Raw genomic sequence first — 14,292 nt, 5'->3', positions numbered from 1 at the left:
AGAACCAGAGGGGAGATGAGAATTTCTTTTACGCAGCAAGTTATGATCTGGAATGCACTGCCTGAAAGGGTGGTGCAAGCAGGTTCAGTATTAAGTTTCAAAAGGAATTGGATATATACTTGAAAAGGAAACATTTGTAGGGCTATGGAGAAAGAGCAGGGGAATGGGATAACTCTTTTTCAAAGAGCTGGCACAGGCGCGATGGGCTGAATGGCTGCCTCCTGTGCTGTATGATTCTACATTCTATAGACCAATTAGCATATCGTCAGTGGAAGGAAAGATAATGGAATTCTTACTCAAAGATGAAATAGAAAAACATATAGAAACCGAAAATATAATAAGGAATAGTCAGCACAGATTTCAAAAGGGAAGGTGATGCTTGACTAACCTTACTGAATTCTTTGAAGAAGTAACAGAAAGGGTAGACAAGAATAATCCATTAGATATAATATATTTGGATTTTCAAAAGTCCTTCGATAAGATACCGCATTGTAGACTCATGACTAAGGTCAGAGCATGTGGAGTCAGGAGACAAGTAGCAGAATGGATAGCAAGCTGGCTACAAAACAGAGAGTAGGGGTTAACGGTAACTAGTTATTCAGACTGGCAAAAGGTGGGAAGTGGTGTTCCACAAGGATCAGTGCCGGGGCCACTGTTGTTCACCATTTACATAAACGATTTGGACTCTGTTATTGCAAGTACAATTTCAAAATTTGCAAACGAACCCAAATTGGGGGGTATAGTTAATACCGTGGAGGATTGTGACAAAATGCAGGAAGACATTAATAAACTTGCAGGATGGGCCTGTAATTGGCAAATGAATTTCAATATATTAAGTGAGGTGGTACATTTTGATAGGAAGAATAAGGAAGCCACACACTCCTTGGATAATAGTCTAAATGGAGTAGAGGAGCAGAGGGATCTGGGGGTACAGATACATAAATCACTAAATGTAGTGATGCAGGTTAATAAGGCCATAATAAAGGCAAACAAAGCACTGGGGTTAATTTCTAGAGGTATAAAATTTAAAAGCCAGAGACTTCATGTTAACCTTGTAAAGGAACTTCGTTAGATCACACTTGGAGTACTGTGAACAGTTCTACAAACATATGAATTAATAGCAGGGGTAGGCCATTTGGCCCCTCGAGCCTGCTCTGCCATTTGATAAGATAATGGCTGATCTGATTGTGACCTCAACCCTACTTTCCCGTCTACCTACTATAACCTTTGACTCCCTTGTTAATCAGGAATCTATCTAACTCAGCCTTAAAAATATTCAATGACCCTGCCTCCACTGCTCTCTGGGGAAGAAAGTTCCACAGACTCACGACCCTCTGAGAGAAAAAATTTCTCCTCATCTCTGTCTTTAAATGGGAGACCCCTTATTTTTAAACTGTGGCCTCTAGTTCTAGTCTCTCCCACAAGGGGAAACATCCTCTCAGCATCTACCCCTTCTAGTCCCCTCAGGATTTCCAGTGTATACAGGTCCAACTTGTCAACCTTTCCTCATAAGATAACCCTCTCATCCCAGGAATCAATCGAGTGAACCTTCTCTGAACCGCCTCCAAAGCAATTCTGTCCTTTCTTAAATAAGGAGACTAAAATTGCACACAGTATTCTAGATGAGGTCTCACCAATGTCCTGTACAACTGTAGCAAAACATCTCTACTTTTATATTCCATTCCCCTTGCAATAAATGACAACATTCCATTTGCCTTCCTAATCACTTGCTGGTTAGGAAGTATCTGCATACTTTTGTGATTCATGTACTAGGACACCCAGATCCCTCTGGACCTTATAGTTCTGCAATCCATTTAAATAATTTTCTATTCCTCCTGCCAAAGTGGACAAGTTCACATTTTCCCACATTATATGCCATCTGCCAAATTTTGCCCACTCACTTAACCTATCTATATCCCTTTGCAGACTCCTTATGTCCTCCTCACAACTTACTTTCCTACCTACCTTTGCGTCATCAGCAAATTTAGCAACCTTACATTCAGTCCCTTCATCCAAGTCATTGATATAGATTGTAAATAGTTGAGGCCCAAGCACTGATCTCTGTGGCACTCCACTCGTTACATCTTGCCAACCTGCAAATGACCCATTTTTATGCCTACTCTCTGTTTCCATATTATAAAAAGGGTATAGAGGCACTGGAGAAGGTGCAAGAAAGACTTACAAGGATGATACCAGAATTGAAAGGTTATAACTATCTGCAAAAATTGAACAGGCTGGGGCTCTTTTCTCTGGAAAAGAGAAGACTGAGGGGTGACCTGATAGATGTCTTTAAGGTTATGAAAGGGTTTGATAGGGTAGATGTAGAGAAAATGTTTCTACTTGTGGGGGAGACCAGAACTAGGGGCCATAAATATAAGGTTGTCACTAATAAATCCAATAGGGAATTCAGAAGAAACTTCTTTACCCAGAGAGTGGTTAGAATGTGGAACTCACTGTCACAAGGGGTAGTTGAAGCGACTAGCATAGATGCATTTAAGGGGAAGCTAGATAAACACACGAGGGAGAAAGGGGTAGAAGGATATGTTGATGGGGTTAGATGAAGACTGGGAGGAGCCTCATGTGGATCCTAAACATAGGCATGGACATGTTGGGCTAAGTGGTCTCTTTCTGTGCTGTACATTCTATGTAATTCTATGTTGAGAACCAGATGGTTTACAGCAAATAAACCAGTCTTTGTTGAGCAATTTAGGAGTACTGCAAATGAGAGTTGCTTCTTGACATGTAATTTATTTTCTGCATATACAACAGTAAGAATGTTATCACATTGTGACATGACTGACGGTGTTTAATATAGTGTCAGCTTTGGCTCTGTAGTAGAACTCTCACCTCTAAGTCAGAAGGTCATGAATTCATGCTCCACTCCAGGACTTATATAATCTAGCCTGACACAATTGTTGTACTGAGGGAGTTGCCTTCTTTTGAATGAGATATTAAACCTGCTCAGGTGGACATAAAAGATCACATGGCACTATTTGAAGAACAGGGGAGTTCTCCCAATATCCTGGTCAAAATTTATCCCTCAACCAACACCAGAAAAACCCTAGATTATCTGATTGTCTGTCTCATTGCTGCATGTGAGACCTTGCTGTGGACAACGGTAACTACAATTCAAAAGTACTTCATTGGCTCTGAAGTGCTTTGGAATGTCCTGAGGATGTGGAAGGTGCTATATAAATGCAAGTTTTCTTACTGTTTTTTCCCCCCTTTTTTATTTTCTTTATGACTATGGTGCATAAACCAACTCTGGATTCAGTACCACATCAATTGTGTGAATTAAGGAGGTTCCCCAAGTTGACCCTACTCTCTTAATTGGACAATAAGGAGACACTGGGTTGCCTCAGTGTCATCAAACAAAAAATCTAACACAAGTGCCTCTTTTTTTTTAGAGGGACACAACTAATAAGACCCAAATCATACAAAAGAAAAAGGAAACTTAACAAATCAAGTAACTATGTTTCCACCTGTGTCTACTATGCACTCCAGTCCCTACTGCGGTGCCCATCGGTCGCATACCAGCTGTTGGACACCGCGTTAGCCTACTGCCCTTGGTATTCCCAGGTGGTTTCCCATTCAAGTACTAACCAGGCCTGACTCTGCTTAGCTTCCAAGATCAGACAGCATTGGGTGTGATCAGAGTAATGTGGCTGTAGTAAAAGCACACTTGCTCCCTTGAGTCGGAATCGAACCAGCAACCTAAGGGTGACTTTGCTTTCCACTACAGTCCTCCGCTCTACCAGCTGAGCTATCGAAGTTGACTCTAACCTTGAAATTTCAATAACTTTCAAATACCGCTGTCAACATCAGCAAAATATTAGAGACATATGGTCAAAAAGAATGAGAGCAATTGAACACCCATTGACAGCAATCCTTATGATGGTAAGATAAGGTGCCACTGCTGCCTTCAAAAGAGGAGATTCCATAGGTGCCTCCAGACAGGGCCCACATGAATGGCAACAGAAGTGAAGGTGTCCATTTTTCCTGACCACTAACTGTCTGAAGTATGGCTGATTATTAGGGCTGGCCTGTGCATTCTGGTGTCTGAGTCTTGGATCAGCCACCCGTACAGGGCTGCACAGCGGTTTTACACTCAGGGTTCTGTGCATGTCTTTCCAATCATTGGAGAAGGAACAACACTGTGGAATATGATTGCAACCTGCAATTTAAAAACAACTGTATATGCATGAGCTAATGAATGTGCTGCTGTTCTTGTGTGCTGGCTGCTTTAGAACTTGCCTGGCAATATTAACAAGATTTTCAACAGCTCAGTGGTGGCACTCTTGCCTCTGAGTCAGAAGGTTATGGATTCAAGTCCCACTCCAGAGACTTGAGCACATAATCTAGGCTGACACTTCAGTGCAATACCGAGGGGTTGCTGCACTATTGGAGGTGCTGTCTTTCGGATGAGACATTAAACCGAGCCCCCATCTGCCTTTTCGGGTGGATGTAAAAAATCCTACAGCACTATTTAAAGAGGCGCAGGGGAGTTCTCCCTGATATTCTGGCCTTTATTTATCCCTCAACCAACATCACTAAAATAGATTATTCATTATTGCGTTACTGTTTGTGGGACTTTACTGTATGCAATTGGCTGCCGTGTTTCCCTACATTACAACTGTGACTACACTTCAAAAGTGTTTCATTAATTGTAAATCCATTTTGGGACGTCCTGACATCGTGAAAGGCGTTATATAAATGCATTTTCTTTCTGAACTGGTAGTGCAAAATCACTTGCCAGAGCAGTTCTTACAATGTGAGCATTCATTACTTTTTAAAAGGAGATGATTTGCATTTTCAAACCAAAAATTATTGTTTGTGTCCTCCAAATCTTTTTTTTAAGGTTTGATATTTGGATTTATTTGTTTAGGGTGTACTGATGCATTTTAATCTACCTTTTGAGAGTGGGGCTTCAAGACTTAGCACGTATGCATCGAAGTTCACAGTGACAAAATGGAAAATAGTGAGATCACAGTCAAAGGATGCAAGCTTACTTTCTTGGGCGGGGTGGGGGTGTGAAGGAAGAAGAGTGTGTTAAGAGTGTACTGTGTGTTGACATTTCACAAAGTATAAATCTTTACTGTTCTTAGACTTTGTTGCAGCTGTTCATATGATTTTGAGAGTAAGGCGTTAATCTTTAGAATTTTTTCCTTCCATTGGTGTCTCCACACAGATTTCTTTTGTAATCTTTGCAGGTGTGAGAAGACACAGAAACTCCATTTTAGATAAAATAAGTTACTGAAAAATAGATTATTCTCAACATTTAATTGTTGATTTTGAAAAGATATTTTGAGAGGATTTGACAGTGACTAGCAGCCATTATAAGGAGTTAAACTGAACCCTTTACCTTGGTCTAAGTAGCTTTTATGTGCTACTGAGTAACAAAACCATACAGGAATAAGAATGATTTAAGCACGTACTAAAAATAGCTCCATTTTAATAGCTATCGCTTCCCCTATTTCTGCTGTCCGAGCCTTGCGATGATCTTGACAAAATTACTGTAGACGAAGAACAATTGCCTGTGGGTGGGTTGGTTTTGGCTTGTTTATTGATAGCTCAAAGTTTTTTTGTTGGCTTTAAAAAAAATTATATCTTCTCTAATTTCTTGGACTCCGCCCTGTGGTAACTGAGGAAACCTACAATAGTGGCCTCTGAGTCAGAGGTGTCTGTTCTTATCCTATTTACATCATTACATACTGGAATTCTCAATCTCTCAAAAAAAAATTCAAAAACAGATTTAGTAAGATAATGGGTTTCATTTAAAAATGTCCCTTTTTGCTTTTTGTGATATACTGCAAGTGTACAATTTAGATGAATGTATCCTTGTCCAAGTTAATCATTTTGTTGTCTTAAGGACAGACCGATGTTGAGTTTTTAAAATCTTTCTCCCTAGGGTCTTTGGTTCGGTGCCTCGTCCCAAGGGTAGACGTCCTGGCTCCCTTTAATCCCACTATGAATTTGGTGCACAACTGTAGTTGTAGTAACTTTCCCTTATTTCCTCTTGTTTTTTCTCTTTTTTTAAGAAAATAACATGCTCTTTCCTCTTCTCCCCTCTCCCACCTGTCTGAGGAAGCACTTGGCTTCTACTCTGCACCTTTCTACATGGCTTGAGATCAACAATTCTGTGAAAAGCAGATCACTGCTGCAGGCCTATACTGTGCATTGTTGGAAATGCAAAACTTTTCTAAATTAAAAGCTTATGCCATCTGAAATCCGGTTTTCGGTTTGTTGATGGTACTGAAGTTACTGAGCTAGCCAGTGTAATACCAAAATTAAACTTGCATTGAATTGTTGCTGTATCCACCAAAAAGTCTACAGCTAAGTAATTTAGTGCAAAGATTTCAGACTGTCTGTGCTAATTTTAAAGGCATATTTTCTTTCCCATTTAAAACAAATTAACAAGGAAATAATTATTGTATGGTGCATGACATCATCAGTATGTTAGTACAGCTTCACTCTCTTTTGAAGTAATGGTTTTAATTTATAATAGGATATCTTGGTTATTTTAGGTGTTGTGCAAGGAATGATCACAGGAATCAGGGGGTTGTGCAACGGCCTCGGACCTGCTCTATATGGTTTTATTTTCTACATGTTTCACGTGGAGCTGGATGCAATCTCTGACAAAACGGTCAATGTGCAAAATTCCAAAATGGAGGTAAAATTTGATATCAAACATGTTGGTTTCGAGAACAATTTTTTGTTTATAATTTTGTACTAAATATGGCAAATCTAATATTTACCTTTTTATTCCTATACTGTGTTTGAACGTAGAAATGGGACTGCAGGGGATTGTATGTTTATACAGTAAAACATTTGAAATTTAGTTTCAACAAAAGATTTTAAAAATTCTTGGTTTCCTTTTTTTTTTTCCCTTGCTCTTGGGCGCTTGCATCAGAAATCCTGAGTTCTTTTGGTATTTTGAGTTTTATTTATTGGTTATGGAGTACCTTCCAGTTTTAAAATCAGCCTCAGATTTCACTTTGAATTTCAAAAGCAACGCCATCAGTTTCTATCTGGCTAATGGCATTAGTGAATGATCATGCAGGTTACAGATAGAATAAAGGATCTTAAGCTAATTATAACACTTCACTGTACTTCGGATTTTAAATAGTCTTGTCTCCTCTTTAAGACAGATTATAATTAGTTTTGAAAAATATTTCCACTTCATTTTCTCTTGCCATGCACCGTATCCTAGTTACAGGGTAGGAAAGTAACCTGTTCCCATGTTTTTATTAGTGGTGCTGTGTGCAAGCTGCTAGATGTGAAAATTAGTGCATTCCTGCTGAGATGGTCAACAGAAAATCATCTGTCCAATTCTCCAGCCAATAAGTCAAAATGCTGTACAACCAGGCTGTCCAGTAACTAATTTATAAAGCTTTATGCAAAAGAAGCAAAATATTTACATTTCAGTTCCCAACTGACATCATCTGTAATTCGCTACTTTGTAGCAACAATTTAGTAAATCCCCTCTGCATGGTTTCATGTAAGTAATTCCCTTTGAAATGAATGCAAGTTATTACTTATTGCTTGATAACTCCAACAGTAAGAAGGTTCTATCTTTTTTATAGCTTTTGCACTATGCTTTGACTGTCAAGTGCCTTAATCCTTGCCCTTATCAAAAGGGATTTTGCTGCATTTCTTTTGGTCAATCCTTTTCTTGTAAATTGCATAAACCTTTCAATGCTTCTTCAGCAATTTGTCCTGTCATTAACTGTTTAATGATTTATCTTTATCACCACTTTATTGAATTTATTGTGTTATGAAGTCAGAATAGCTTGAAGCTGACCAGATATCTGAACTATAGTTCAAATATAATTCTTTAAAAATGTAATTAATTGTTCTGTAAAGATCTACATTTGGTTCTTGGCACAGTAAGTACATGCAGCCCACCAAGTACCTCTTTTAATCTACTTTTCCTCTCTTCCACACCCCATTGCTATCTTTGGGCCAGCATTTTATTAGCGAACTAAAGTTTTTCACAGTGCTTCATTTTGCAAGGAAAACATTTTCTTAAGTAGCATTCAACCACAAATATCCACAAAAGAAAAAATCCCGAACTATTTAGGTACTTACGTCTTCAAAGTACAACTGGCTAGCTCCATAAGAGCTTTGTTCTTCTATATGACTTCTCCCAGCCCTTGCACTACTCCCTTTGGAGTCCCCCAAGGACCTATCCTTGGCGCTCGCCTCTTCCACTTCCTGACCCTGACCTTTGTGACATCATCTGCAGATATGGGATCAACTTCCACTTGTATGCTGATACTCTGCTTTACGTTTCCACCACCTCTCTCAACCACTCCACTGCCTCTGTTGTCAGTTTGTTTATCCAACATGCGGTCTTGGAAGAGCCACAGTTTCCTCCAGCTAAACATTCGGAAATCAGAAGACATTGTCTTTGGCCTCTGCCACAAACTCTGTATTCCAACCCCCTTCCCAACCATTGTCTCAGGCTGAACCAGATTGTTCACAATCTCAGCTTTGAATTTGACCCTGAGCTAAACTTCTAACCCTATATGCTCTCTATCACAAAGGCTGCCTATTTCCACCTCCGTAATATCGCCCGCCTCCACCCCTACCTCAGTCCATCTGCCACTGTAACCCTCATCCCTGGAGGCTTTGTCGCTCCAGACATGATTATTGCAATACTCTACAGGCCGGCCTTCTATCCTCCGCCCTCTGTAAACTTCGGCTCATCCAAAACTCTGCTGCCTGTCTCTTATCCCTCGTAGCCATCATCCCTGCCTTCGCTGATCTATATTGGCTCCTGATTCCCCAACTCCTTAGATTTAAAATGCTCATCCTTGTGTTTAAACCCCTCCATGGCCTCAACCCACCGTACCTCTGTAACCTCTGCCAGCCCTATAACTCCCACCCCCAAACTTGCCATTCCTCAGACTGCCCCTTATGCAACCCCCACCATTGGTGGCTGTGCCTTCAACTGTCTGGGGGTCCACTGCTGAAATTCTCTCACTAAACCCCTCTGCCTTGCCACCTCCCTCCTTCAAGATCCTCCTTAAAACCTCTTTGACCAAGCTTTGATCACCCTGCCAATATCCTATGTGAAACGTTTTTGAACGTTTTTTCTATGTTAAAGGTGCTGTATAATTGCAAGCTGTTGATTTGCTCATGAGTTCATTCATTTCTTGTTCATTCAGGATTCCATTATCCCTGGACCACCTTTCTTGTTTGGAGCCATTACAGTCCTGGTGGCTTTTTTGGTTGCCTTATTTATCCCTGAGCATAGTATGTCTGGTAAAGCCAATAATGTAAGGAAGCATAGCGGCAGTCTTGGCAACAATCCCACCACTCCACCCATTGGCAGTGATGAGGACAATGAGCCACTGCTGCAGGACAGCAGTGTGTGAGGACATCAGCTTTACTAGCTTTGAAGAAAAATAGCAGATCTAAATGAAGAACAATGTGTTGAACTCCACTGGATCTACTGGACATTAAAAGACCAAATGGCCTACGAAAATTGGAAACCATTTTGAAGAAGGACTTTGAGATCCGTGGAAGTGGATGTACCCATATGGTTTTGGTTGCTTTGTTTTTAATGCAAGCTACTTGAACGTATGTATCCAACACTGCCAGTTCTTCAAGTACTGTCCAAAGTGTCATCCTGATGGAGGAAGTTCCACTTGATGCTGGTGATCAGCACTCAGATAATTTTGGAGAAGACACACATTCAGAGCCACAACTCAGGGTTGTAACTTGTACATCAGTGGAGAGGGGAAAGGAACATCATTTTGTGAAGGTTGATCTGATCTATTTACTACCCCTGTAATAATAAACTCTTTCCCGATTGGATTCCAGTTTGTGTCCCATTTGGCTGTGGTAATTGTGTACTATTGCCCCTAAAGAAAAAAAAATCATAGAATCTACTATAACTAAGTCTGTATACCTTTGACAGAGTGCATTTGTTTCTGTTGAATCCCTGAAGCTCCACAGAATGGGGAGGGAGGGGCGGAGAGAAAGGGCCCAAATGACTTGCATAGAAATGTGTACATAGATTTTTGAAGACTGCTATGCAAATCATTAGATTTACCTGACGTTGCAAAGCTTTAAGGAATGCAATCTGTGAAATTACAGCCCTAACTTCCCTCAGCCTTCTTACAAATTTGAACAAAATACTTTGTGGAAATATAAAGTTCACTATTTTGGCTGTTTGCAAATGAATGAAACAGGATTATATTTAATAACTGTTGGAGTTGTAATAATTGAGCTATAGATTCTTATGTCAATATCCCAGACAATTAAACTGCTAAGAATAAAAGAAATACTTGTTTTTTTTTTCATTTGTAAGGCTTGTTATAAGAGCAAATTTCAAGTGTCTCATGCATATCCCATGTCTTTGTTTCCATTTTGTGAGAAGGCTGTGGTTGAGGTATCTGTTAAAGAAGATTATTTTTATTTTCTGATAACTTTCAGGTACAGATTTAAAATTGACCTGTGAAAATGACTGCAGTTTTCTAAAGAACAGTATGTATGGATTATCTAATCATACTATTTTTGACAATTTTATATTTAACATTTAAGACAAAGTATTGTGGGGAATTTAGAGAAACCTTTTGTACTTGAGTGAAAAGCTGCTTTTTGTTAAAGTCAAAAGGGTTTCACTAAAACTGAAGAAAGTTGTCCAGTTCAGCAGAATAACCACATCCTTGTTCTTTCCTTACACTTGGCCTCAGCTGCTAACTGTGCACAGCCTCAAACACTTAATCTGCTACCTCACCTTCAGCCTATATGCAAACAGCTTCGTAGGCCTGCTATCGTTAACTTTCATCTCTTTGCTGATGCGTGCATCAGGGCATCAGTTTATTTGGACTGAGTTCACCTTTGAACCAGTGGGATGCCTGTTTTTGTGAGGTTCTTTGGGCATGTACAAAAACCTCTTTCCTGATATTATGAAATTCCTATTTTACTAGAAGTTTGTTCTGTTTGGAAGAAGCACATTCTTATGAAGCATTATTACCAGAGTGTACGTGGGTAAGCTGACTGATGAAATGGTTCTATTGAATTCAATTTTGTAATCCCAGAAAGAAAGTCTAATTTGGTAAAAATGAATATTAGATATGATTAAGGAAATTTGTAACTGCTGCACTCTTCATTCAGACATTTTTTGTAATCTTTGGAAAATGAATTGCCCTTGATAGAGTGGTTTTTAAATAGTCTGATATAGCAAGTGAAGATCGTATTTTCCTATTCCCCCAAAAATCATTTAAAAAAAATCAATTTTCCAAAATCATCTCCGTTTAATTACTCATATAAAAGTAGTATAAAAAAATGGATGTGCCCTCACCAATCCTTTTTATTTTTTTTCCTTGAAACTGGAGTTATTTCTGCCATCAAATACTAAGTGAAGAAATGCACTGAGCAAGGTCATTCTGAGGGTAATCTATGCCTTAAAATAAGGTGATCGTTTACTTGGTAATTTTAGTTTTCTTTTTAAATTCTGTAGCTTCTACATGAGGATAGGAACAATATCAAATAGATACTGGGATAACTAGTGTGGGGAAAGGAATGGCAAAAGCCTAAATTCAGACCCTGTCCCAGAATTGTGCTTGTCCATCTGAGGATTGTGTTGAGAGAAGTGCAATTTTCTAAAATTGGGCATTGATAAAACTGCCCTTCTGATCAGCACTGTTCGGTGTAGATTCACCAGTTAGATCGCTATTGGTACAATTTTAATAGTGGTCTTTTAACACAAACTCTTCCAACCCATCTTAGTTGCTTTTCTCAGTCCATTACTGTCTAAAACATATTTTTGATCTCAGAGAAAATAACTTGTTCTGGTTTCATCATTGTTTTTCAGATGTGCTAGGGATTGAGTTTCAACTAAATTTCTAATTGAGTACTTCTAAATTTGTTTCAGATTTATTTAAAATGTGACCCATCTGATTTTGGGTTATTTTGTGGAGTTTGGTAATGATCTGTATTCACACAGATTGTGCTCAAGTGCAGTGTGTTGTATATTGTGAAGAGAATTCCTAGAAATTATTTTGAATTTTAAAAAAGAAGGTATATTCTAAAATATATTTTTCTGAAATAGAAATTCACACAAGCAGAGAACTGCAGGCATGTTGGCACTGCTATTGTTCGTGTCCTGTTACAGTTACATTACCACTTTCTTCAAATGTGCCTCATCTGGAATTGTATAAAATGTACATATAAAACTTCAGTAATTTATTAAAATAAGTATACCTAGCAAACTGGTCATTGTGGTGCTGTGTTTTCTGTTGTACCCATGACATTCGTAATTACTTCCTTGTACTTGACACTTTTTACTTTTGTTATTTGGAGTATCACGGTAGATACACTTTTTTGTGGGGGATGACCAAGAATGTACACTAGGGCTGTGACCTTTTTTTCATCAGTGAAATTGTCAATTTTGTATCACTAGAGCCTATCTGTGGTACATGCTATGCACATAAATCTAATTAATTAAGATTATGGATTATGCTTAGAGTTCAAGACCCAAATGCAATGATGATGCATTACCTCTGATCTGCAAACATTGCCTGCTCCCATGATTGATTGATGAGTATATGACAATGCAGTTATATTGAACCATATAAATCAGGAAGGTACAGTACCAGTTTCAATCCCCTATTTGTGCTGAGTTAGATGATCTCAGCTGGAGTACTGATAATGGGGCTTCAGTATCCCCAAGCCAGGGGGCAGAAAAATTTAACTGATGTTCTTGCTCCTGATTGTTATCTGACCCTCTAAGGAAAATGTACTTACGTGGATGGGATCAGGGTCAGCTTTGCGATTCTTTCCGCACCCACGTTTGAAGAGGCTGCTGCAAGTGCTGATAAATGAAGACCTGAGGGCTACTGACATCTGTGGAACCAAATCCCATCATAAACCAGCTCCTTAAGGAGAGGAGAAAAATGTAGGTGGGAGGGTGGGGGACGGGGCGGGGCCGGAGATACAAACAGCATAAGTAAGTTTTTTTTTCCACAATTCAGAATTGGGGGAAGGAGTGTTATTGCAGAGGTTTAGTCCCTGCTGATGCATCAGTCTTTTAGAAAAACTTTTTAAAACTATTTTGATACGGTTCCCATTAATCCTCCCCAAAATGCTGCACACCTGTATATTTTGATGGTCGGTTGCTGCATATCCACTACAGGAAAGCAGCTGTTTGTGTCTTCCAACTCCACATTTATCTTTGTTTAACATGTCTGAGCCAGCAAGACCTATGATACTGCTACACAAAAGTTCTAGCACATGTATAATGTTAAAGCAAAACACAGCGAAGAATTAAATGTTGCAGAATACTGTCATTTTGAGTGGTTGTAACAGATCTGGAAAAAGGAATTCAGTTTTTTTGTGTCATTGGGAAGAGGGGGAAAAAATCCCACTACAGATCTTGTGGCTGCATAATAGCACTCAATAAAATATTACAACTCGTTGCACATGGTACAGTTCAGGGCAGAACTCATCCCTCATGTAGGGTTTTACTTGAATACTTTATTTTCTGATGGTGAGTGCAGTGCATTCATGTTTAACTCTTGAACAGTAATGTTTCTCCCTCCTTGTCCTCTTCCCCCTCCCTGTAATGTTCTGTTCCTTCTACAGAGCTTCCCTGTGCAATGCAGTTCTTCACCTATAGATCTCTGCAATGCAGCGTATGTAGAAAGGATGAAAATATTGCTATGGAAGTAGCTATAAATCTGAGTACGGGTGTGAAGAATTTAATTGCTAGAGTTGCATAATTCATTACTAATAACTCCTGTTATTCTGGGGTTGCGTGTGAGAGACGTGACGTGTGTGATGCCTCTAATAATGAATTGGACGATCCCAGATTAAAACATAAAAATGTAGTGAAGGATTTGGAAATTGGATGCATGAATAATACACTTAAAGCTGAACCCACAAATGATAAATTTCAGGAATTACAGATTTGAATTAACTAGGAAGGAGAAATGTATAAAGATGTTTAATTTCCTTAGAACTTACAGATGGGATGGTGAATTGAAAGTTAACATTTTTTAGGTCATTCAGGTGGTTCCAATTAGCATTGAAATAAAAGTTAAATAGACATCTGCCTTAAAGTCATCATTATTTCTGATCTAATATTTCAAGCAGTTGATTGACTGACTTTAATTCATTCTCCTAGATTTTGAAAGAGCTGTAGCTTTTCCTATTTGATTTACAAATTGTAGAAACTTTCATGAATCAGAATTTTTCTGAAAAGTCTAAACTCATCAACCTTTTAATTTGCAGTTTGCCTCATTTCTCAGTCATTTTTACCCACGTAGCAAAATAATAGTG

The 14,292-nt window shown here is 38.9% G+C and overlaps 1 protein-coding gene and 1 pseudogene across 1 annotated transcript in view; one reads left to right on the top strand and one right to left on the bottom strand.

The window, feature by feature from the left end:
• The window catches only part of LOC137321055 (hippocampus abundant transcript 1 protein-like), a 98,415-nt gene extending 86,191 nt beyond the window's left edge, over positions 1–12,224 (top strand). The window contains exons 11-12 of the mRNA XM_067983215.1: positions 6,525–6,670; positions 9,171–12,224. Of these exons, the coding sequence (XP_067839316.1) occupies positions 6,525–6,670; positions 9,171–9,380 (356 nt within the window). The 3' untranslated portion in view covers positions 9,381–12,224. The remainder of the gene's footprint in view (positions 1–6,524; positions 6,671–9,170) is intronic.
• LOC137321299 (5S ribosomal RNA) lies at positions 3,555–3,673 on the bottom strand (annotated as a pseudogene).
• Positions 12,225–14,292: the final 2,068 nt, after the last annotated feature.

The sequence above is a fragment of the Heptranchias perlo genome, chromosome 4 (genome assembly GCF_035084215.1).
Source record: "Heptranchias perlo isolate sHepPer1 chromosome 4, sHepPer1.hap1, whole genome shotgun sequence".
In the NCBI taxonomy this organism is placed as follows: Eukaryota; Metazoa; Chordata; class Chondrichthyes; order Hexanchiformes; family Hexanchidae; genus Heptranchias; species Heptranchias perlo.
Note: the sequence above shows the minus strand (reverse complement) of the source record. Positions and strands in the feature narration are given on the sequence as shown.